We start from the raw sequence: 25,695 nt of genomic DNA on the forward strand, positions 1-25,695 counted from the left end.
TAAGAGAATAACAGCTACATTCTAGAAATTAGGATATTGTAAACAGAAAATCCACACAGATGTCTAACACACACACACACACACACACACACACACACACACACACACACACACACACACACACACACACACACACACCCATACAGGATGCTGTACAGATACTAAAGCTTCAAAGTAATAGAATCTCAGTGCATCATATTTAAGAGTAAGCATAAATTATCATACACAAAAAGTAATCCTCACTTGTAGATTAAATTGAAATAATACATACAGTCTGGGCTAGTTTCAAACTCAAATTTGCGGCTGTTGGTCCCATATCCAGCTGCTGTTCTGGCTCGAATTTGGAACACGTAGGTGGTATCCGGTTTGAGGCTACTAATGGTAACATTAGTGCCTCTGGCCCTCAGAATGGTGTAACTTGTCTCTTGCTCCTGCTTTGGGGTAAGATAAAAAGTCATGTTAACATCAAAATTTTGTAATGCAATCAAATGATAACAACACACTGAAAGACGATTCTTCAAGATGTCCCCAAGCAACATACAATGGATGAAAATGTCATGGAATTATAAATTGAGGCATTTTTCAAAGATGAAAACATGTACAGAAGTTTCTAAATTGTATAGATACATGCCATACAGATAAGGTAGAAGACATCAGGTTTCATCCTTTCTAGTTACTAATATATGAGTGAAAATAACTTCTGTTTAACATCGAAGTAGAAAGTTGAATATATATTTCAAGAATAAACTTATAAAGAAGACAATAATCCTTTGAATTAAACCTAATAGAAATGTTCCTTCCAATGTCAATTAGAAAATACTTCAGTTAATCTTAACTTTTAAATAAAAGGCCAAGTTTTTATATATGGTACCAATTTTCTCAAATAACTGTACTTGTATTATATCAAATCTCAGTCACTGTACTTAATAAAGGCAAATATATTGTGATCCAAGTCTTGAAATATTTTTGTGTGTACAGTGCAAACAAAAAGTTGAATCTCTTGTGGAAAATCTTGTCTATAAAAATGGAATTCACATAGAATTTTATTTTTACTAGCATTTATTAAATATACATATACAAATGCTTTGTAACTAAAGATAGTGACTATAGGTATTTGCTAGTACCTGAATTACTACAGTAAATAATGAAGGAAGTTTATTGCATTTAATATTATATAATTTTTTTACTCATAAGAAAACAAAACTGTTGAGCATGTATCTAAAGTCAGTCTCTTTCTTCATCATGATAAGACTTAAGCAGTCAAAGAACTGAAAATTTGCAAAACTAAAATTCTAGTTAAATATTTTCAAGCCTCATGAGTGTTTAGGAATAATTATATCTGTATGTTAAAAAAAGTATTTATATGCTTACAGAATAGTGATACCAGATAGTTATATATGTATCAAGCTTAATAATGCAAACATTTTATTCTACATTGTTTATCATTGCTTAAAATAATGTTATATGTTATAATTCAATAAGCAAGTATAAAATTAATTCAGAAAAGTTTGCAAGTTTCTCAAAATTTTGACCATAGTTGTATTTTGAAATCAGTCCCACAGATTGTCAAGTGTTCTTTTACTTCTACTGTCTAATCTGAACCAAAGCAAGTTATCAACTTTTATTCTTTAGACTCAATAAAATATGGTTTTTTTTATCTGCAAAGTAGATTTATCATACTTTTAAAAACAGACAATCACATTCACATGTATTACTTTGCCATTGCAGGTGACTGAAATTTAGGGAGAAAATCTTATCTATGTTGTGATTTGGGCATAATTAAATTTATTAGGAATCATCTTCTCATGAAAAATATATAAATTTTTAATGAAAAAATTATACTTGTAAAGCACATTAATTTTCACAAAGGATATAACTACAAAATATAAAAGTATGTTTATACAAAATTATATCTTTGTATACAACTTGAACATACCAACAATTTTCATAACTCTATCTCATTCTCATGTTGAAATACATAACACATGAGGAGATATAAATCAATTCAAATATAGCTCAATCAGGAGTTGAAGCAGAACCTAAGATTTACTAGCAGTAAGTTTGCAGGATATTTATCTGTCAATAATTCTCTATTTTTTATTAATATGAAAGCCTACTTACCTACTTTCATAAGATTATTATGTTGCTATTATTTAACTATTACATGTAGATGTAGTCTGTAAATGAAAACATATTTTCAATGTACAACTTTTTATTTACTTTCAAATACTTCGTAAACTGATGTAGATTTACAAAATGTTTGCTAACTAGTAACTCTGAAGTCCTCCAGCCTAAATGATCAAATTGTAAGATATTTTGCTTTTAAACTCTCCTCTAGTTTATAACCAGACAGAATTGAGTGCTAAGAGTGATAAATCTGCACTTCCTAAATTCCGTATATAAATAGCCAAGTATTCACTTTTTTAATAGTGATACTTTATACTAAGAAGTAAATTTATACATCCAGCTTTTAAATTTTCCACTAGAGTGTCACGGAAGCTTTCAACACCAGTTCAATAATACCTTGTTTTGTTATTAACGCCAATGTTCTTGTCTTCATTAAATAAAATCTACCTGAATGTGGAAGTCAAAAAAAAAAAATGATACTTGAGTCAGTGATCTAAAACATAGTTCATAAAAACACCAAGGATTCTAGGAAAAATTATCAGTGGAGCAAGGCTGTGTGAAAGGCCACAAATATTCTGCCTAATTTCAAAATTAACTGACTTAAATTTGGTAGTGACATTGTTCAAGTTGCTTAATGCTATAGAAGATATTTGACAAGTTGATTTCTAAACATCTCTCTCCAATCTGTAAATGAAAAAGGAGTCACACGAACAGTGTTCTAAATAGAACTCTATTATTTACCAGCAAGGTCATCCTTTACCTTGCAATGTCATAGCCCAGAAAACAGTGTCTTGCTATATCCAATCAACCTTATATGTTGTCCCACCTTTTCATAGTATTTGACTTCGTAGTCCAGTATGATCCCATTAGGGTGTTCAGGTTCTTGCCAGGATAAAGAGATGCTGTTTCTGGATGTCCGATCTTTTTTAATCGTTGTAACAGGTGAGGGGGCTGTGAAGAGATGAAGGTTGGGGATGCAGTGCGTAAGGGCAGAGAAAAGAGAAGAAATAAATGGAGTCAAGCATTGTTCTTATCTTTGGCCAGAAAGCCTGATTCCATTTCCAAGGCTCCTGAGTATTAATCTGGCCCCACATCCAGCCTTAGCAGCTGGATTATGGCCTTCATATGTGCAAACCTACAGAAAATGAGCTGAAATTTCTGCTGCTGGTGGACTAGTGGCAAGTGAACAGATGTTTTTAATCTGCTACTATAATGTAAGCAATGAAACATATTTGATATATTTAAAAAAAGAACAAAATATCAGGACTACCTATTTGTTATAATGTTGTAGTTATTAATGCCAGACTCTTCAGCTCATTGATAGCATTTTCATATGCAGCTCTGCAAGAGGACTGGAATCCATTATGTACAAGAAGTCCCATGATATCCATAGGTAATAATAATATTTAGCATATTGTAAAACAGATATGTGCTAGGACATTTTACAGTAGACCTTGACTTTCGACAAAAATCTATCATGAATAAAAATACAGATCAAGAAAATAAGAACCTTCTACTATTTTTCTTAAATATTTAGTAAGAAATATACAAAAATGACTGATATATAAAATGTCATTATCTAGACATATTTTTGGGCTATCTCATTTTACAGTATTTCTATATTTTCTATTTACTAGAAGTATAGAATATGAATAAAAATTATTAATCTGAGTGAGTTATCATAAGGTCATCTCCATTTCTAACCCAATATCAAGTGTATTTTTAGTAAATTCTTATTTCAAATTCTTTTAAGAATGTCCTGGTGTTCCTCAATGTACTTGTGGTTTCAAATCCCAATCATGTTGCATTAGTCAATTAAAATAACTCACTGAAGTACATTAGTATTATGTTTTAATGCAATGAGGCAAATCAAGTTACAAGAATAGGAAGATTTAGCTAAATTAACCCTTGATTTGTTTTCAATGTAAAAATATTTTTCCTACATAAGTTTCCCTCAGATCAAGAGCTATCTGTGTCCTATTTTTTCTGCCCAGAAAAGGCTAGAAATACAGCTTGATATGTTATGATTCCCACATGAGATGTGCAGCCAGTCCTACATATAAACCGTTCTGGTCGATCAATGCTTTTCAGTTTTATTTCTCCCTTTAAAAGTTTCCTTTCACTGATCATGACTCCTGCATCCACTATTTATAACATAGTAGAAGACTCCTGTTTCTACTACTTATAAAATCAACATATCAGCTCTTTTCTAATTAAAGCCGGGCTATCCTAATTAGCACAGAAAGAAATATTTTGGTAGAAAATAGAAGTCATTTCCTTTTTTTTTTACTTTCTCTTATTAAAGTTAACATCTTTTGATGTCAAATTGTAACAAGAGCTGAAATTAATTTTGCTGAAAAGCTTTATTTCTTACTTGTGCCCATGGACTGACTAAGAGCAAGAGAGTAGCTGGACATCCTGCCTATATTTTGTTTTAATATATATATTTTTGCTCTTAGTTATTTCTCTGCAGTCACTCTGCAATCTCCTTTAAAATCAGGAAAGACAAGAATGGTCACCAGAAGTGTCTTTCCAATCTTAGATGGATAAAAATGTTTCCAAAAGAATTGAACATAGTCTCTTCAAGAAAGACCACCTGCCAGCCAGCCAACAATTAGGTAAGAATAACTTGCCCCAAAATAAGACTGAGATAAGACTCAGACCATACTTTCAACTGCAACTGCATGGTTCCCTTGCATTTCTGCAGTAAGTTTTTGTTTACTTAAAACTAAAGCTCGTGTCTATGTCTTTACTTTGAGAATACTGTTGTGGCTGATATATAGAATCTCTAAATTTTAAGCCTAGGGCCCACACTTTTGTTTTAAAGTTATCAGTTTTCCATGCCTAGTCTTGTCTATTCAGAATTCTGCTGTTTTAGTTCTCAAATTAGTCTCATCTCCCATCCCTGTAGGTTGCTTCTCTGAAATTTTAAAGAAGATAAGCTGTCCTCAATGTATTTTATTTGAAGCTTGATAAACATATTCGGTGATTACAAGAGGCATTAATAACAGATAAACTGAGTATATAATAACTATTTTCTTTTCAGTTGGAAAAATCAACAAGTTATCTGATCTTTAATAAAAAGACTTAAGTAGCTCTCCATGACCTTGGGGTCATTTCTTCTTGTACAAACAGTGGAGAAATATCACTAACTTTTCACCAAAGGCAAATTCACAAATAGAGTAACTTTTAATATGTGCTTCCAGGGCATTTCAAAGAAGCTTAACATTAGAAATATTTCCTTTCTAAATCCATGAAGTCCTATATTTAATTCCATGCCATCATCAGGCTAGTTTATTTTTCCTAGTGATTAAAATATATTTCAAAGAAGTTGTGGGAAATAACCAGATGTAATATCTCTCCTTTTAAAAAGTACAGAAAGAAAAGAATTTATTTCAAAGAACAATTATGGTGAGGATTGTATTAACTTTTTAATAAATGCTTTGCAGGCACTTTTGGGGGTCTGCCCAAGTTTTACTGCTTCTGCACTTAGCAAGACTTTATAACTGTTGAATTTCTTCAAAGGTCTTTGAGCAAGCTGCAGGGCCCCTTGGACTGTAATAAATAGCCTTTTGTAATTCCACACTTACTTAAGTAGAGGCAATTGCTCAAAGCTTGTGCCATCTCTATGTTAAATGAACCTTTTCTGATCGCTGCCTTTAGGACCCCTTTAAGTCATTTGTTCTGCTCTTTTAATACATGTCCCTTGTACTGGCTGCATTTCAGAATGTTTAACCCAGAACACCAGCTGTTAGCCCCTACTTTTAGATAATGCTCATCAATATGTTAATATTAAAACATGATTAACAGAAACTGTTCTCTCCACCCATAAATAATATTACAACATAAGGACATTACAGAATGCGACAAATTTTATGGGTACTGTGCTGTATTTCTTTCTTTGTTTTCATACCTTGATATTTATAATTTATCCATACAGCAATATGGTATAAAATTATAATATTAATGAGAATGTGATAAGAAATATGTTGTTTTTAGCTTTCAGGTATTAAAAAGTGATTTGTCCAAATTACTAATTTCCAAGTCCTCAAAATCCATTGTTTTTTTTTTTTTTTTACAAATGACAGGATATTGAAATATATACTGAGTGATAGACTTAATGTATTTTATTCTCATTCCTTTATCTTTTGAGCTTGTGATTGAAAGCATTGAGGGTAGTTGCAATATGGAATGAAAACATGCTATAAAACTAGATAAATAATGAGAGCAGAGGGTAAAGTTGGAGAGGCAGGAAAAGCACAGGAATTTCCTTGGAAACCACTATTGAATTAGCTAAAATAGTATTTTGGGGTGAACACCAGTATAACTCAAGATTTGATTCTAATTATAAGCCTTTAATACACCCTAAACAATAGAATTCTGAGGGGTTTTTTGTTTGTTTTTGTTTTTATTCAGAGGAAGAAGTTGGTGATGGAGAAGAATGCTTAAAACTCCATGTGGCATTTAAGCCACTCCATGTTGTCATTTACAGAATAGAGTTTAGTAAAGTTTGTAGGTGAAAACCCTAAGAACACTGGTAAAAATAACACATGAAATCATTGATGCTAAAATTAGGAAGTTAAAAATAATGCTTTCATATATAAAATGCATTTCCTTTTTATTTGTATTTGAGAACAATCATTTAATTCTTAGCCATTGATATTCTGGATATATGACATTGATTATATTTTAAGTAAAATATTCATTAAAAAATAGACAAGAGAGAAGAAATGAAGGTGGAGAATAAGGGAAAAGTTCTTGAATTGCACAGTTATTTGCTTGCTGTGAAGCTTTTGTGGATTCAAGTCATTCCACAAAACACTTTGCCAACACCACAAATTCTGTGCTGGAGACATTCTTGTTGCATCACAGTGGATTTCCATGTGGTTCTTAAAATTCACTGTTCTTGAAAATACTTCTTCAGTTCAACAGATGAGCACACAAATACTCCTACCTTTTACTAGCTGGTAATATGCTTGATACTCATTACCTTGCTAATGTAATTGCAATCCCTTTGTACAGTATTTTTACAATAAAAAACCTATTACAAAAACTAATATCAAAAGTGGCGCTGTAGCTCAAGTGGTAGAGTGCTTGCTTTGAGCTGAAGAGCTGTGGGAAAGCGCCCAGGCCCAGAGTTCAAGCCCCATGACCGACCCCCCCCAAAAAAAAAAAACTAATATCAAATTGCTGTTCAATTTCTGCTGTGTTAAAGTATAACTTGCTGGAAATCTTTCACTGATCCCATCAATTCTTAAAGAATGATAGCCAGCCGGAGAAGTATAATTTTTATTAGTTAAAAATCTAATCCCTGCCTAGAAGTTGAAAAGGATTTTTTTTTTTCTTCTAAAATTGTCTTTCCTTATTTGTTTGTGGTAGAAAGGGAAGTTTATCTCCCATTGTTGAGCTGGTCTATTGACTACATTTAAGGAACATAAAAGTAAATCACAGCCAAGAAAACATCAGGTTTTTAAAAAGGCTTTCTGTGTAAATTGATTTGGCTAAGGACGGAGCTTTCTTGTTTATAATTTGCATTTGGATCATGCATACTACTTGTACATGCCAAATCTACTGATAGACTGAGAAGAGAGACTTCACTTAACTAGGGATTTACTATTATTCTGAAATTAAAATCAGGAAGTCAAAATTTAAGAATCTAACTCCAGAGGATCTGGTTTGGTTTGTTTGTTTTTATTGGGACCTTCCTCTTTCTGGATTTGGGAATTTCTAATGAACCTCTGAGCTATCTCTATGGTTTCCAGATTGGACAAGTTAAAGTAATAACAAGAAAAGCTCAGTATTTCTTCTATGTGAGCCAAAGCTTTAAAAAAAAAAAAGTATCTCCATGGGAAAATGTCATGCAGTAAATGTGTGGAAGAGGTTGTTTTTTTGTTGTTGTTGCTGTTGTTTTTTATCTTTTGAATCAACCATGCCTTTAAAAGTATTACTCTCTTATTTTTACTACAATGCCTACTTAAGAACATTTCCTTCTCAGTTTTTCTAAAACACTTCTATTAAATCCAGGATTTAGGTTTTGATTTAGCATAATCATTCATAGCTTAATGTTCTCCATCTCATCAGGGCACCCTGAATTCCCCAAACCGGGTACTCTGGAATTTCCCTTTGGGGCCAAAGGTCTTTATTTTGTTTATGTCTCTGCTTTTGTTTTTTGGGCCATAAACTCAGTTTATAATTTCAGAGTTATAATTCTTTGTATATTCTCACAGTATCCAGATCTATGTCACTTTGTAAATACTAGACATTTTCTTTCTACTTAATTCTAGTTTTCTAGCACTAACTAGTGCTACAACTTGCACCTTTCTTTTCATTTTCACGGTTTATCATGTGATAAAGCAGAAGAAATAAAGACTATCTTTCTCAAACTTTCATAATTTAACACCCAGAGTTTCTACTTATTAAGTCAATGACAAGCCTCATGGGAAATGTTATGAATCTAGTTTTTAAAAACTGAATATTAGAACTCTGAGAAGTGTAATATCTGAGTTGCCCTCCAGCCCCTTGTTTCTGGGGGTTTGCAGAAGGGCAAACATAAGGGAAAAGCCACGCCTTTTGCCCGCCAAAATGTAAGCTCTGCCTTTTGCCCGCCAAATATGCAAGCCAATTCAAAACAAAGTGATAGGTTAGTTTAAACAGCTACTCTAAGGCAGACTGTAACTCCATTGGCCAGCCTAACGTGACTATGAAATCGTTTGTGTGTGTTGCATACCCATTGGCCACCTGCCTGCAGCTAGACCTGACCTCATGGATTTTGCCTTTAAAACCTCTAGTTTATGGTCTCAGTTTCAGCTCCCGAGTCTGTGCTGCTTCCCCTGGCATATGAGCTACCTACATCCCCAATAAATTCACCTTTTTCACATGAGGCTGTCTCTTGAGTGGTGGACTCTTTTCCCCATAATAGAAAGCAGTATGGGAGTTCCTCAAAAGACTACACTTAGAGCTGCCCAATGACCCAGCAATCCCACTTCTGGACATTTACCCAAATGATCACAAACAAGGTCATACTAAAGCTACCAGCACAACTATGTTGATAGCAGCATTACTTACCCAGATGCCCCTCAGTAGCTGAATGGTTCAAGAAAATGTTAATATATTATTACATGTTAATATATATGATTTATATTAATATATATTATATATATATTCTATGCTTCCATCAGAAAGAGTGACACTGCCCCATTTGTTAGGAATTGGAAAGATGGGGGGAAAAAAACATACTAAATAAAGTAAGCCAGACCCAAAGAAGTATCAGTCCCATGGTTTCCCTCATTTGCAATAATTACTAAAAGTCTCAAATAATCTTATCAGATGAGCAGAAAAACTCAGAAGCTATATACATATGACTATATAAAATGATGCTAAGTGAAATGAACCCCAAGATATGCACACAAAAAGTTTTTCTTTGTTGTTGTTTTTAATGTACTATGTGATTATTTTGTTTGTTTGTTTTCTTTTGTATGTTCTTCTCCCTATGGTATATCCCTGTTGTCACTATATTTGATTTTGGTACCCTGCATCTTGTATATACATTTATCTACTTTGGGGAAGGGAAGAAGAATAATGAAATGCTGAGACAAGGACACAAGATGACCCATTGCAACAATAAGACTCACAAGACACTTTGTTGGGAATGAACTTTGCAATTTGGTGGGGGGGAAGTGAGGGAGAGAAGGGATAGTAGGAGAAAAACAAAAGAGGGGGTAAGCAATGCTCCACAAGAAATGTACTCACTACCTTACTCATGTAACTGTAACTCCTCTGTACAGCATCTTTACAATAAAATTAAAAATTAAAAAACAACAAAATTAACCTGGACAACAGAAGATTCAGGATCACTATGACTGCAAAAAAATCTAGACTTCATAGGATAATTTGAAGTTCCTTTCATTTTTAAAACTAAATATAACTGCAACCATACATATTGGCTTCATATTTTATTCTTCTTTAAAATCTTACTAGTTCTAAACACTGTGTGTGTGTGTGTGTGTGTGTGTGTGTGTGTGTGTGTGTGTGTAATAAATCCACATTCCACATGCTGAACATTGTGACTGGAGTACTAGTTCATTTATTTCTCCACTTGGAAAATGACTTTTGCTCATTGTTTTTCAAAAATCTTAGCTACTATAATCTCCCTAAGCTTTTCCTAAGTCCCACACTATAGGTAATCCATATCTTCCTCAGTGTTTCATAATATTCTAGTCCACTATACACAGGAAAGATACATTTCAAGACCCTCCCACAGATGTTCGGACCCTGAAGTTCTGAAAATCCTATGCAGTATTTTCCTACACATACATGCATATAATAAACTTTAATGAATTAATAAATAGGCAAAAAAATTAAGCAAGCACAGAAAAGGATTAGTTAAATTAACCATCAAGTTTGGGTTACTTGTGAAGGTTAGTCTAACTCAAGCATGGTCAATCTAATATCCTAGTCAGTCTGACAACCCTGGCAACGACTAAGCAGGTAGCTTATTAAGCTATGTAGATGTTGTACAAAATATTCATTCAAGGCCTGAGTGGGCAAAAATGAAGTATTGTGACATTGCAGGCTATCAACAAGAATTGTGCACAATTTTATCTTACAAATTTTTATGCAATTTTTCATTAGTAATTTTAAACAAATTGACAGCAGCAACACTGGAACTATGGTAGGTTGAATATGAGGGTACTATAGCAATTTATTTCTCTACTAATTAGTCCACTGAATTTTAGTATAATTAGCCTTCCTTCCCTCCCTCTCTCCCTCTCTCCCTCCCTCCCTCCTTCCTTCCTTCCTTCCTTCCTTCCTTCCTTCCTTCCTTCCTTCCTTCCTTCCTTCCTTCCTTCCTTCCTTCCTTTCTTTTCTTCCCTCCCTCCCTTCCCACCCTTCATCTCTCCTTTCCTCCCTCCCTTCCTCTCTCTTTCTTTTTCTTAACTTATACTTTACAGATTATTACAAGAAAATTGTTTTGAAAGGCTTGGTTGTTTCCTTTTTGTGCTGCTTAGCTCATGCTCCAGTCAATCAGAGAGGACTAGAAAAACATTGCATTTTTGATAGGAAAAGAAATAAACACTAGTCTTATGTAAATTAAACTTCGATGGACATTATGACTATACACTGGAATGGAACATCAGAGAACATTCTACAGTGATAGAAATAATCTATTTTTATTTGTTATATATACACTTATTATATAAATGGATATATGTAAATATTGCTTCAATTTTAAATTACATTGAAAATTGTAGTTTGCATAATCAGAGTTCAGTATTTCACCAGATTTACCCTAAATATCACTCTTTGTATTTTCCTAGCTTTAGCATCTGAGCCTCTTTAACTGTGAAGAGAGCTTAGACTAGCGGAGGCAAGAGAGTAAAAGAGAGAGGCAAAAGAGAGAGTAAAAGATTAGCCTACAGCTAGCTTTTCACAAACAAATGAAACAATCTCCAATCTGGCCTCAAAAACTCCTCCTTCTCTCCTGCAGGCAATATTGGTGTCCTAATCACCATAGGGTCAGGTACCAGATAAATAGTGACTCTGCATCCCTTCTACAGATTCTGTTGAAGTTAATCAAACTCACCAGTCCTTAACCTACACACCTAGCCCCTGTCTTTCCCACTGAAACCACAATAAAAGTTACCATCTGTACTTCTCCCTCACTTCTAACAGAAACTGTGTTTTGTGTGACTTGGCCTGACCCCTCCTCCTTGAACTTGAACTTGAATAACAAACTGAATATTCTGTTTCTGTTTTTCTTAAACATAAACTTAGTTTTTCACTTACACATGAAAACCAAATTTATTCATAGTTATTAGGTATCAGGTGATATTTTTATATATGTTTACAATGTGCAATGTTTAGATCAAGTTAAAGATATGTAACTCCAAAAATATTCACTACTTCTTTATGGTGAGAATATTCAAACTCGTATCTCATAACATTTTTCAAATTTTGTAATAAGCTTTTTTTATTGTGAAACTACTGTACAGAGGGGTTACCGTTACATGAGCAAGGTAATGAGTACATTTCTTATCAAGCATTGTTGCCTCATCCTTTGTTTTTCCCCTACCATTCTCCCCTCTACCTCCACTCTTCCCTCTCCTCCTGCCCCCTCCCCCACTAAATTGTAAAGTTCGTTTCTCAACATAGTGTCATTTTTAAATTTAAATTTTATTTTGTTGTACAGAGGTGTTACATAAGTAAGGTAATGAGTTGTTACCCACTCCTTCATTTCTCTCCCACTATCCTTCCCCCCATACTATCTCATAACTTTTTGACTTAGCATCATCATACCATTATTGTCAGAAACCATACTGTGCAATTGAACACCACAACTTCCAAAGGCTATCTAACTGAAATTTAGTGGCTATTGGCACTAACCTCTAGCTAGTTTTACCTATTTCCAACAAATGGAATCAAAATGATGTTTTTTCTTTCTCCCATTGGTAATTTCTCCTGATATCTTCATTTCATCATACATGAACAACAGTAACACATGTCTTAAAAATAATTGCAGTTATGAATATCATCTGGAAGTTTTCCAGTCAAGAGGAAGATCTCTGTTTGATAAACCATGAGCTATTTGAAAAGATACCTAACATCAATAAAGTATTTTTTGCATAGACTTATTTTTTAATTTCAATATTTATTGTTATTATAAAGGCAATGTAAAGAGAGGTTACAGTTACATAAGTCAGGTCAATGAGTACATTTCATTTTGGACAATGTTACCCCTTTCCTGGCAGTCTCCCAGTTTTCCCTCCTATCCCCACCTACAAGTTGTAGTTATTTTCAATGTTAGTATTTAGTATTACTACTGCATTTGTTCACCCTTTGTCCCTCCCTTTCTGTGTCCCCCTTTCCCTCCCAAAGAGAGAGAAAACAAACAAGATCACATTTAAAGGAAACAAAAACAACAACAAAGTATAAACCTCTTGTTTTCATTTCCTGGAGTTCAGTGAATATTACTTTATATGATTACAGGCACATAGGCATTGATCCTTTGTCTATTTGTATAGACACATATAGATACACACACACACACACACACACACACACACACACATATATATATATATATACAGAGAGAGAGAGAGAGAGAGAGAGAGAGAGAGAGAGAGAGAGAGAGAGAGAGAGAGAGAGGGAGAGAGAGACAGACAGACAGACAGACTCCAAAATCAGAAACCTTGAATAAGTGTTTTTGGGCTGCTATAAAATTCTTCAAACATATAGAAACAGAAAATTCCTTATACATCTGGAGGCTGACAAAAGTAATAAATAATGTATCATGGTGCCCATAGATCTGATAACTGATGAAAGCACATCCTTTACTTGTGTCATGTGATAGAAGGGCCAAGTAACTTTGAAGCTGCATAGGCATGTGTGTGTGTGTGTGTGTGTGTGTGTGTGTGTGTGTGTGTGTGTGCTAGTCCTAGGGATTAAACTCGGGGCTGATGCACTGTCCCTGAGCTCTTTTGTTCAAGGCTAGTGCTTTATCAGTTGAGCCACAGGTCCACTTCATGATTTTTGGAAAGTAATTGGAGATAAGAGTCTCATGTATTTTCCTGCCTGGGCTGGCTTTGAACCGTGATCCTCAAATCTCAGCTTCCTGAGTAGCGAGTATTAAGGGCATGATCCATTGGTATACAGCTTTTAAGCCATTTTTAGAAGGGTATTACTTCCATTCATGTGAGTCCCAGAGTCAGTACTTAATCATACTATTACACTGGCGATCAGGTTTCAGCATTAGAATTTAGAGGGAATACAATCACCCATACCATAGCAAACCTCCATGATTCCATGACTTTGATGTTTCATTCATACTGAAGTTGAGAAATAGGCTATAATAGCTGCAATAAAATGTAGGTTAGCCATTCATGCCTTTTAACAGGCAGGTACTGCTACTCTCACAGATTTGCACTTTTGAGTCTCCAATGTATCTACAAAATTAATTTCGAAGATTTTGCTCAGATTACATTGCTACTTAAAGGGCTACATAAATCACAATCTAACCAATGTATCAGGACAACCTATTCTAGCTGGTAGGATTGAGGTCCCAAATCAGCAATTTTTTGAATTTCAAGAAGAAAATAAAGCTCTGGCTACCTCAGACCAGAATTCTTTCCATCACCATACATACTGTTTGGTATGATCATTTGGTATCTGCATCACAAACAATAAACTGCTAACTTTAATTGAAGTACCAGTATTTGAAACAAATATTTGTATAGATGTATGGATATGAACTCATCTGTGGCCATACAACAATTTCATGTTCACTTTAAAACATTATTGGGAGAGTGAGAAAGAAATTTACTTTTATAGGAATAACCCTCCTTACGAATATTACATGCATGGGTGAACAATCTTGGCTTAATTCTTCACCGTGGTATGAATCTTAATTTTTATGGTACATTATCTCACCTCTACTTTTTAAAATGGTAGACACCATCAAAGTATATATTGCATATATTATTCATCAGATATAGGAGCAGAAATGTTAGATTATTCTATTTAGTATACAGCATGGGTTTCCTAGCTCTAAGCTATGCAAGTACATCAGAGACTTAACTATTGACAAGAGGGAGGTCTTTTGAGAAGTGATACAGCTGATCTGTCCTTTGGAGAGATGAAAACTCTTCTCAGCAGAAAGTCCAGTGAAACATTTGGAAGTTTGGTTTTGGAAATAAGCTCATAGCAACCCAGTTTATTCACATGTAATAGTACTCATTGGTGCTTTAAAAAGTGGGATGAGGGAGTTTTCAATAAAAGATAATAATTTTGCTGGGGCACTGTATACCGTGGTAAATATTTTAATTACCATAAAACCATCTTTCTGACAAACCCTAATTTCATGTTACTATAATACCAGAAAGTTATTTGTAGTATAACTACCCTCTTAGGAAACAAGGGAGACTAATCTGTTAATTATAAATAAATCATCTGAAATTTAAAAATAAATTTGAAACCATGTAAAGTGATTGACAACTACAACATGAATTATAACATTCAATTCCTACAGCTCTTTCAAGTATTCATTCCAACCCAAGTCCCAAATTTCAATTAAAAGTGAACAAATTAAGTTCTATGGAAAGTGATTATATTATTTACCATTATTTTTCATCTAATCCTCAAGATACCAGTTAGGATTACATTAATTTGGATTTATTTGCAAATTTATATGAACAAAGTGAACTTACTGATTTTCCAATAGCCATCATGATAGTAAAATCTCGATTTAAGTTATAAAACTTGAGGTCGTTGTGCACACTAAAACTTTCCAAAACTATTTTTGTTTCAAATTCCTTCCTTTTCTGCTCAGTATCACTTGACTAAGAAATGCAAACATGTAGTTGCAGTAATTACTTTATTCCTTTCAAACAGGAATTTTGGAAATCCAGGCAGAAAGCAAAATGGGGCAAATTACAGAAGTAGACTACTTTCTATATAATGTCCAGGATGTCTGTGCCTGTGTCTCTTTAGTTCCAGATATAAGGTAAGTTTATCTGAAGAATTTTTGTCAAACATTGTTTTAGTGAGCCATAGATTTTAAAGCAATTCTAGTTTTCAAGACCATCCAAATAGGGAAATGAATCAGTACATCTTTTTACAATTATGAATACTTCACATAATTGACCTTAGAATTTTGAGAACTGGAGTTGATTAATTTTTACACGCACCATAAAAAAGTTAACACATAAGAAAAAATAGTCTTAAATTGTTCCATTTTTGGATTACAAGAGGAAAGCTAAAAAGAAAATTATGTGGATGCAAATATAGTAAATAGTTTCATGTTTTGGCTTTAATTTCATTGTGAGTATTTAGATTCTTATATTTTTCATTCCTTATCCCAATAGCTAAGAGAAAATTGTGGTTCATCTACATAGAGCATGAATTCTCAGGCATAGTATATGGGCTGAAGTTTTTAACAGAAGAGATAAAGCATTTTAGCAAATATATAGAAAGATTTTAACTCATTCCCCAAACTGTAAAATAAAGAAAAGACATTTGCCTTGTTTTAATGATGAAAAACCAATGATGAAATGATGGACCCATCTTCATTACTTAATAGTGATAAAAATGCTGTCATGCTTATTTATGATGAGTCATCAGCCATTAAACGACTTAAAATTATTGAGCTGTACATATGAAATGTGTAGGTTTTAAAAGACATAAGTATGTATCAGTGAAATTATTTTAAACAAGAATAACTTGAGCTAAATTGTAGTGAATATGGTTCACATTTACCTAAATGTATATGTGAGTTGAATAAACATGCATTTTTTCCTCTGTGATTTGTAATTTTTTCCCTTAATTTTCAGGCCTTTGTAGAAGAAAATCTGTATGAAACTATTATATAGCATTATAAAGTGTTGCTGGTCTGCTCCATCAAATTTCTTATAGAGTTGAAAAATAGTAAACCGAGAATAATTATTATTCACAGTTCACAGTCTGTATTTTAGCTTGAGAAACATGCTTTTCAAGTTAAATTTCTTTCAAAACCCATTTTGCTAGTGGGGAATGAAGAAGGAAAAATGCTAAGGGCAAAGTAACATTGAAGATAGAGAAGTCTCGTAATCTATCTGCAAATAGGGTACAATTTTCCTACCTGTTAGAAGGTCTCATAGTTACATTTCATACATGAATTGAAGGATGTATGTATATTCCTTACTATCCTGTAGTTCAGAAGTAAATGCTCTTGATTCTGTGTTAGCATTAGGAATAACTATTTGTCAGATTATTTTAGGCTGTAGTGGATTGTTTTAATCTATGAAATGGGATCTTGAAATACAGTATATAAAGTTTTCAAATGATTACATGTAGAATGAATATTGAATTAACATTACATTCAATATACAGGACCAAATATATATGCAATTGCACATAATCAATACAATGTTTATATTCTTTGATTCAAGAAACATAAAACATAATCTGTAGAGACAGGCTGGGAAGTGATTTAGGTAGTTAACTTCTAGTTCTAGAGAAATGGTGCAACATGAAATCAGATGAGAAAAAGACAATACAAGTAAAATAAATAAAAAGAGATCATGTCCTTGCTACAAAACTCCTGGCAAATACTGCTTATAATAAAGGAAGCAGTTATGACCCAGTAGAAATTTATGAGAAATGCTTTTGTAACACTTTGGAAGTGCAGCTAGATTTTCATAATAAATTGATTATAGAAAAAAGTGCAACCCAATAATTTATTCAATTAACATCCATAAAATTATAGTTAGAATCACTTTTTGAAGACCATAAGGTCAAAATTATCTTTTGCAGAACACTTTTTTAAATTTTGTAAGTGCGGGCCACAAATTGATAACTATCAGTATTCATTTTAAAAATGATAAATATAAAAAATGAGTTGAAGTATTTCACAAATTAATCTCTATTAGACCAATTTTACTTCAAATTTACCTGGAGCCCCTCATCTCCGTTAATCTCTGGAGGATCTGAGTCTCTAATAACCCTGTTCCTAATGGGTATAGTTGACAAACACGGCTATTTTTCTTTGGAAGGCAACTTTCCAATTCTAAGCTGAGGCTCAAGACAGTTGACTGTGGGTTTTACTTGTCTTCAGTCACTTTTGTCCATGAGTTTTAAGAAACTTTCATTTCCTCTCATCCTTACTTCAGACCTTAGTTTATGTTAATGGATGTCCATGGGTTAATATTCCTCCTTCTCTTCTCTTAGAAGACACAACTCTAAAGATGTATTTACATGAGTACATTTCTTATCCAGCATTGTTGCCTCCTCTTTTGTATTTTCCCCTACCATCCCTTCCTTCCTACCTTCTCAGCTACACCCCTTATCCCCCCAACATCCCCCAATCCCATCCCCCACTCCCACCCCCTCCTAAATTGTAAAGTTCGTTTTTCCACATAGCTTCTTTTACATCTAATTGTTACAATGGGTCCACCTGTATCCCTAAACAATTTGTTTTTTCCCTTCTCCTCCCCAAATTACATCAACATCAAATACAGTGAAAACAGGGGTTATACTGTGGGGGAGGAACATACGAAACAACAAAGAAATCATCTTATAAATGTGTTGGAAACAACATCAAGAAAGAAAAAAAAAACACTTGTGTCCTTATCTTGGGGTTCATTTCGCTTAACATCATCTTATCTGACCTTTTCTCCTTGTCTCAGACATATACTAGTTATTACAAATAAGGGAACCCATGAGACCTATGTTTCTTTGGGCCTGGCTTACTTCACTTAAGATAATTTTTTCCAAGCCTTTCCATTTCCTAACAAATGGGGCAATGTCATTCTTTCTGATGGAGGCATAGAATTCCATTGTGTATATATACTACATTTTCTTGATCCATTCATCTACTGAGGGGCATCTGGGTTGGTTCCATATCTTAGCTATGGTAAATAATGCTGCAATAAACATAGTTGTTCTAGTGCTTTAGTATGGTCTTGTTTGTGATCATTCGGATAAATGCCCAAAAATGGGATTGCTGGGTCATAGGGGAGCTCTATGTGGAGTTTTTGAGGAACCTCCATACTACTTTCCAAAGTGGTTGAGCAAGTTTATACTCCCACCAATAATGCAGTATGGTTCCCTTCTGTCCACATGCCCTCCAGCATCTGTTGTTTAATTAGGTTCTTGATTATAGCCATTCTAACTGGGGTGAGGTGGAATCTCAATGTTGTTTTGATTTGCATTTCTTTCATGGCTAGAAAGGCTGAGCATTTCTTCATGTGTCTATTAGCCATTCTTCTTTCCTCTTCAGAGAAGTTTCTCTTTAAGTCTTTAGCCTACTTATTTATTGGGCAGTTGTTTCTTTGAGGATCTGTTGTTAGAGGATTTAATTTTTTGAGTTCTAGGTATATTTTAGATATGAGACCCTTGTCCATTGTATGGCTAGTGAAGATCTTCTCCCAAATGGTCACTTTTTACATTTTGTTCTTCAGTGCCAGATTAGATAGGCAGAGGGCGGAGCTGCTTTTTTACTTGGACTTTATCTTAGAGTTTCTCTGGAAAAAGCCTAGATGCATCATAGCCTGAACCTCAAACAAGAGATTCACCAGACCAATGGAACACATACACACACACACACACACACACACACACACACACACACACACACACACACACACACACACACACACACACACAAAACAGAGCTCTTTTGGACTCTGAATCTCCTGTTTCTATACTTTGATGACTTTGCTGGAATTCTGTTCAACTTCTGTTACTAATGCTGTGTATGCTTGAAAGGAATAGAAATGTCCTAGGTAAGATATATGGAAGTATGGATGCATTTCCTCCTCTCCTCTTTTCTCATGTTGGAACAGTTTGGATGGATTGTGGGAGAAAATGTGCACTAAACCATGCTTGCCATTTTTGTTTATTGAGTTCCACTGCTTTTTAAACTCATATTCTTAAAACATTGTTGTTCTTTTCTGTGACCATGCTGCCAATTTCCAAGCAAGCAGTTTCCATTTCATTTATAACTTATACCTAATTACATGTATGTGAAGTAAATGGACCTTAGTTTTTTTTTTTTAATTCAGAAATTCCTGTTTAACAAATCCCATTGCAACAATGAGATGTACAAGTCGTTATGTCAAAAACGAACTTTACAACTTTGGTGGAGGGGGAGGAGGAATGGGGAGGGTTGGGGGGCAGGGGGAGGATGGGAAGGGATGCGAAGGGGAAACAAAGGAGGAGGGTACAATGCTTGATAAGAAATGTACTCATTATCTTGCCCATGTAATTGTAACTCCTCTGTACAGTATTTTCACAATTAAAAAAAATCCTTTCCTTCTCTGAACAAACCCTGATATTCATCATAGGTAAGCATTGCATATCATAATAATTAGATCAAATGGATTCCACTGGACCCTTGGGATGAAGTTCTAGTACCAAAGGTTTAGGAAATTACATAATGAACCTCATCCTGTACCTCACAAAACATTACAGAATTCAATTTAGTTCTGTTCGTGAACATGTTTCAGAACTCACAGAAGCCTGGACTAGGATTGACAGTGAGGTAAAATGCATCTCTGAATAAATCCTTCCTGTAAATTCACATGGTGAGTGAAAATTAGAGTCTAGATGAATCAGAGAAAAAGACAGATAAGCAAGTTTCCCCTGGGAGACACTCATTCACAGCAGGGTGATATTACCCTCATATCCCACTGTCTAGCAGCCTTCACCAAAAGAGAGACCTGTCACATAGGAATCGAGACAAATGGTTTCCACAGAATCTTTTGTTTCTGACTTCTTCAGTTCCCATTTGCTGCTATCAAGCCCTTGTATTGCCACTTCACAATTACTACTTGCAAAGTTTTGTTTCATGAGTAAAGACAACTTCTGGAAGGAAATGGAGGAATATGTGTACCAGTTTATCTACAGATGGCCTACCTAAAGAGTAAAATACTTTGCATTTTTGTTTACTTAGTACTTTGACTAAGGATTTAACAAATTATACATGAGCAATTAGATTTCTTTAGAAGTAAATATTCCATTTGCTGCAAAGCACACACGTGTACACACAAAATACTCAATTTTAGCTCGAGCTAAAAAAGTAAATGGTAGCAATTTGAAAGAAGTTTCTGAGTTGCATTTAATGCTATGCTCTTACTTTTCCACTAAGATTTTTCTGAGATGCTATATCTCATTTTTACTTCTCAGCTTAACAAAGTCTTAGTGTTTATCCAATTTGACTCAAACTTGTAGCAAAGTGAAATTTTAGCACTACCATACTGTCCTCTTTTTTCTTTTCTAAAAATATGACGTACTATATATTTCATTCTATTAGTCTTCAGAAATTCTTCCTATCTTGACATTAATCTGCATGTGTATACATATGTATATATCTTTATAAATGCATATTTATGTATATATACATGCATATGTGTATGCATATATACATATTTATCTATTAAATATAAATATACACTTGTCTTCATTAACATCTTCAGTAGAGGAGAACATGGTTAAAAAGAAGCCATTCTTGTTGGCAACTGAATTTGAATCATGATTCAGTAATACTTGTATGAAACTAGTCATATAATTTTATAAGCATGACTCAATTTCCACTATTGAAAAACAGGAGGAAATATTTATTTCTCTCTAAAATGAGTGCATTTTTGTAACCTTGACTGTGATAGAGATACTCAGGAAATTATTACTTTTTTGCATGTCTGTGTGAAGGTTTTATACGTGACTAGAAGTTAGGTCAGTAAACGGAGGAAAGATGAGCCAATTCTCATCAATGTGAGTGGGGCTGTGGGAATATATGGAGGATCTGAATTAATAAGAAGAGAGGGAAGTACACATTTGTGTTCTGTCTTTATAATCTAAGATATCTTTTTTTATTATTTTGCTAGCCTAAGTTATCAGAAGTGCTGGTTTTCAGGCCTCCAAACCAGCTTTCCTGTTTCTCTAGCTGGCAAACATCAGATATTGGGACTTTGGCCTCTTAAAAATCACATGAGACAATATTCATAAGAAATCTCTTCACATATATTTATTATAATTATTTAACATGTGATACAATTATATATACATATATAAATATATATAACTGGTTCTAGACAGTCATGACTAAAAATGACTAATAAAATCATTATTTTATTAATTATTTAGATTTATTGAATGATATATAAAGGACAATATATAAATTTCCTAGCACACATAGTATACTTAAACAATCAAAATTTGCCTTCTACTTTCCCTCTAAGTTGTCCCAAAAAATGACATTATCACTCCAAATACCAACCAGACTGGCTATTATATTGAGATTGAATTCTATAAAGCTTAAAGCATTGAAATCTTCTACTCAATCCTCCCTTCTTAGATCTTATTTAAATAAATCTAAAAGCGCCTATTTGGATAAGACCCAAGCTAGCCAATATGAAGGAAACAAATGTGGGCCATGCTTGGATCATACCCTCAGGGAACTTAGAGTACAGTAGAGAAGATTAAATGCATATAAAATACCATTCTAAGACAAATTAGAATAAAGGAGCTCCATAAAAGAGATACAGATAACTGATAAAGTAGTGTTATGGGAGTTCAGAGGGGAGCACAATTACTTCCAACTGAGAAGAATTAGAGAAAGATTAATGTAAGTGCTTACATTTAATCTGAACCTGGAAGAATGGAAGACATTTGAATGTATAAATACAGAATAATTATATTTAGGTGAAGGTTATCAACTTTTCAAAAATTTCCCAGAGAATTGGAAACAGTTAAAATCCTCTTTGTAATTCATAGTAGATTATGTTTATAGATTACTGTAAAGCCACTTATGAAAGGGTTTAATTTGTCGTCTATGAAAGGTGACTTTTTCTGTGGATTATGGTAAACTATTATTTAGAGCAGCTGAGTAACATGATCAAAACTCTAGGACAATACAGTTAACCTAGCAAAGATTTCACCAGTGTTTATCCGAGGTGGCTAAGAGTGGATCCTTGCCTCTGAAGAGTGATACAATCTGTGAAGAACAGTGGAAGCACTCAAAACAGATTCCTATGAGAGTAAGAGAGTAGGCTTGTTTATACTCCTTGGGAAATGGGATATTTGCCCGCTAAAATGGATCATATCAGACTCAAGAGAGAAAGATTTGCTAGGTAACAAGACATACAGATTAAAATAGAGTGTTAAGAGTATGAGCTATAGAGAGTTCATGGAAGATTATAAGGATCTATATATTCATAGTACGAAGTAGAAAGAAATTAAGTAGACAGGTATGGAACATCATGGAGAACTTTTTAAGTAATAGGAAAGCACTGGACTTAAGGTGTTTTACATAAGAAATGAAGTAGAAAAGTGAATCTGGGCTAATGGAATGGTAATAATTCAAATAAAGGATGTGGAAGTAGAGAATATGTGCTGATTGAATCAAGACAACATGATAACTCACTATGTATGCATTTGCCAGATTATTATTTAGTATCCAGAACATTGTATACACTGAAATGAGTCAAAATTACTAAACAAAGCCAAAAAAGCCCTTGCCCTCACAGAGATTATATTTCTTGAGCAGGACTATTTGAAAAAACAAAATAAAAGTACAGTTTCACATTGATTATTTTTATGACTATTTCCTGATTAGGCTGAGCTTTGCTTCTAAAGTAGGTGCATTTATCTATACTCAATAGTCACTTGTTATTTTTCTAGAACATTTTTCTTTGATGCTGTTTAAAATCCATTCTACATTTTGCATCTATTCTACTACTATTCAAAGTTCAACTCTCTCAAGTATAAAACTCATACTTAAGTTTTATTTTCTTGTTGCCCCATGAATTAGATATTACTTGACACTTGTTTATTGTATATAATGCTCTAGAACAGTCTATATTTTGGTTTATTTTGTTTCAAAATACTCATTCCTGATTGTGACCTTAATCAATAGCTTTACATATTTTTTTTTTGCTGAAGTCATTTCTGAGTTTGAAAGAGCTGCAATTCCCTTTTACTCTTTGATGCACACCTGACAAATTCATATAGTCAATTCTGGTTTTAATCTCTAAAAGATGCAATCTTTCTTTTCCTAGGGTTTAGTTCTAATACCTCTCATTCAAGTTATTGTTAATTTGTTAGCTGGTATATTTTCTTGTAGTTTCATTTATTTTTCCTAAGTCCTAGGCCAGATCATTTCATTCTACTATAAAAAGCAAAACATTCCTTCCTCTCTACCCCCTTGTAAACCACCCATAAAATAGGGAGCACCATCCCTATAAAATGGAGAAAAATAAGCACAAATGCCTGGCCAAGTGAAGAAATCGAATGGCTACTTGCAGAAATAAGCTTCTGTGCCTCTAGAGAGTAGGAGACAGAGACAAAGCTCAATGAGTCCAAGTCACTTGCCTTTGCTTTGTCCCAAGTTCCTTTATACCTGTTGGCACTGGTGGCATTGTGATGATTTGGAACCAAAGTGGTTCAAGTTGTCTAGATATTCCCTTAAATAGTAGAGCACACATTCTTGGTGTTTTGTTTTTGTTTTTGTTTGTTTTTGTTTTTCCCCAGAAGGTATGACACAGAACTGAGTACTAAAGGACAGTGGAGTAGTTAGGTTAATCTACATTGCCATCCTGCTCACAAAGAGTAAGGATGTGAGAAAACCACCCAGTCTATATATACTGGCTTGGAGTGGGTGTGTATTTCTGTGCTGAAGGCCTACTGAATGTTGTTTCAGGCATTCTGGATTTGGAAATCACTGAGCTGAGGTTTTCCATGAATAGTTAATAGTACTACCCAAAGATGATTGACAAAGCCATTGAGCTGTGCTATTCACTGCATTGTCCTGGACTTTAGTCCCTGGAAGACTGGAATGGAGGCAAACCCAAAAAGCTGTCTAATTCTGCCTGACACAACTCCTGGAATGTTACCTCAAAAGGGCAGTGTTGCCATGAAGGTATTTACAAATAAAAATGCTATCTTATGTTTTTCTTCCCAATTAGATGATTTATTTATAATGTTAATTATGTTGTTATTCTAGTGACATCAATATAAATGAGATAGGAATGTGGGGAGAGGCCATTCTTTCATGCACGAGGCATTGTCTCCAGGTAAAAACTAAGGAAGAATCAAGATCCACAGAAAGAAAGCTCAGATATGGACAGTTGCTGAAATTCAAAATTAGCCAGTATTATCATTTATCTTGAAATCTATCTTCAACATATGATCTAGGAGCACATCCAATAGAAAGACAGAAAATATACTTTATGCACATGTATACACATGGCACATGTATACACCAATACTACTGACATTAAATGTCACTGCATTCAAGTTAACTAATCCATGGTACCCAGATTTTTGTCAAACACCAGTCTACATGTCTCTCTCTGTGAAAGTGCTTTCTGGATGAAATTAAAATTTAAATCAGTGGACTCTGAATCATATTATTTCATACAAAATGGTTGAGCTTCATCCAGTTTGTCAGAGACTTCATATTAGAAGATAATGGGATCCCAAGAAAAAAATTCTGAATCTAGTCTGAATGTGATATGCATTCTTTTTTACATCTCCATCTTGTCAAGTTACCCTGTAGGTTTTGTATTTTCTAGCCCCTACAATAGCGTGTGAAATCATCTATCACTCTATGTCTCTGTTGCTCTCTCCCTCTCTCTCTCTCTCCCTCTTTCTTCCTCTCCCTCTCCCTCTGTCTCTCTGTATCTGTCTCTCTCTTTTCACACACTCTTCCTACTACACATGCACACAAGCTTATTATTACTCTAGGGAAGCTTGACCAATCCAAGGAATAATGTAATTCAAAAAGTGCCTTGTGAATCTACTCATAAAACTAAAAGCTTTATTTTTAAAGAGTATAGATACATAACTTTGTAGAAGATGAATGATTAGAGTTATTTTCTTTGTGGTTAGAAACAAATACCTTAAAAATCTCATCACAGCTTGGGTTTGCCTAAAAGTAACAATCTAGGAGGAATGTGGAGATTAAAATATATACCAAGATAAAGTCTTAGTTTGAGTTAATAAATATAACCCTGTCAAAGGAAACACAAATATTATCTTTTAGCTGTAAAGAAATGTAGGCTTCATTCCTCAGGCATATATATGCTTGTACTACTAATT

At 34.0% G+C, this 25,695-nt stretch overlaps 1 protein-coding gene across 3 annotated transcripts in view; it reads right to left on the reverse strand.

The window, feature by feature from the left end:
- The window catches only part of Epha3 (EPH receptor A3), a 321,384-nt gene that overhangs the window by 75,175 nt on the left and 220,514 nt on the right, over window positions 1-25,695 (reverse strand). For 2 of the 3 annotated variants that reach the window (XM_070030434.1, XM_070030436.1), the window contains exons 6-7: window positions 2,954-3,078; window positions 272-434 (exon numbers count right to left, since the gene is read on the reverse strand). In XM_070030434.1, the coding sequence (XP_069886535.1) occupies window positions 272-434; window positions 2,954-3,078 (288 nt within the window). The remainder of the gene's footprint in view (window positions 1-271; window positions 435-2,953; window positions 3,079-25,695) is intronic. The other variant, XM_070030435.1, reaches the window with a different exon arrangement.

The sequence above is a fragment of the Dipodomys merriami genome, unplaced genomic scaffold (genome assembly GCF_024711535.1).
Source record: "Dipodomys merriami isolate MVZ:Mamm:240054 unplaced genomic scaffold, mDipMer1.0.p SCAF_2, whole genome shotgun sequence".
Classification (NCBI taxonomy): Eukaryota; Metazoa; Chordata; class Mammalia; order Rodentia; family Heteromyidae; genus Dipodomys; species Dipodomys merriami.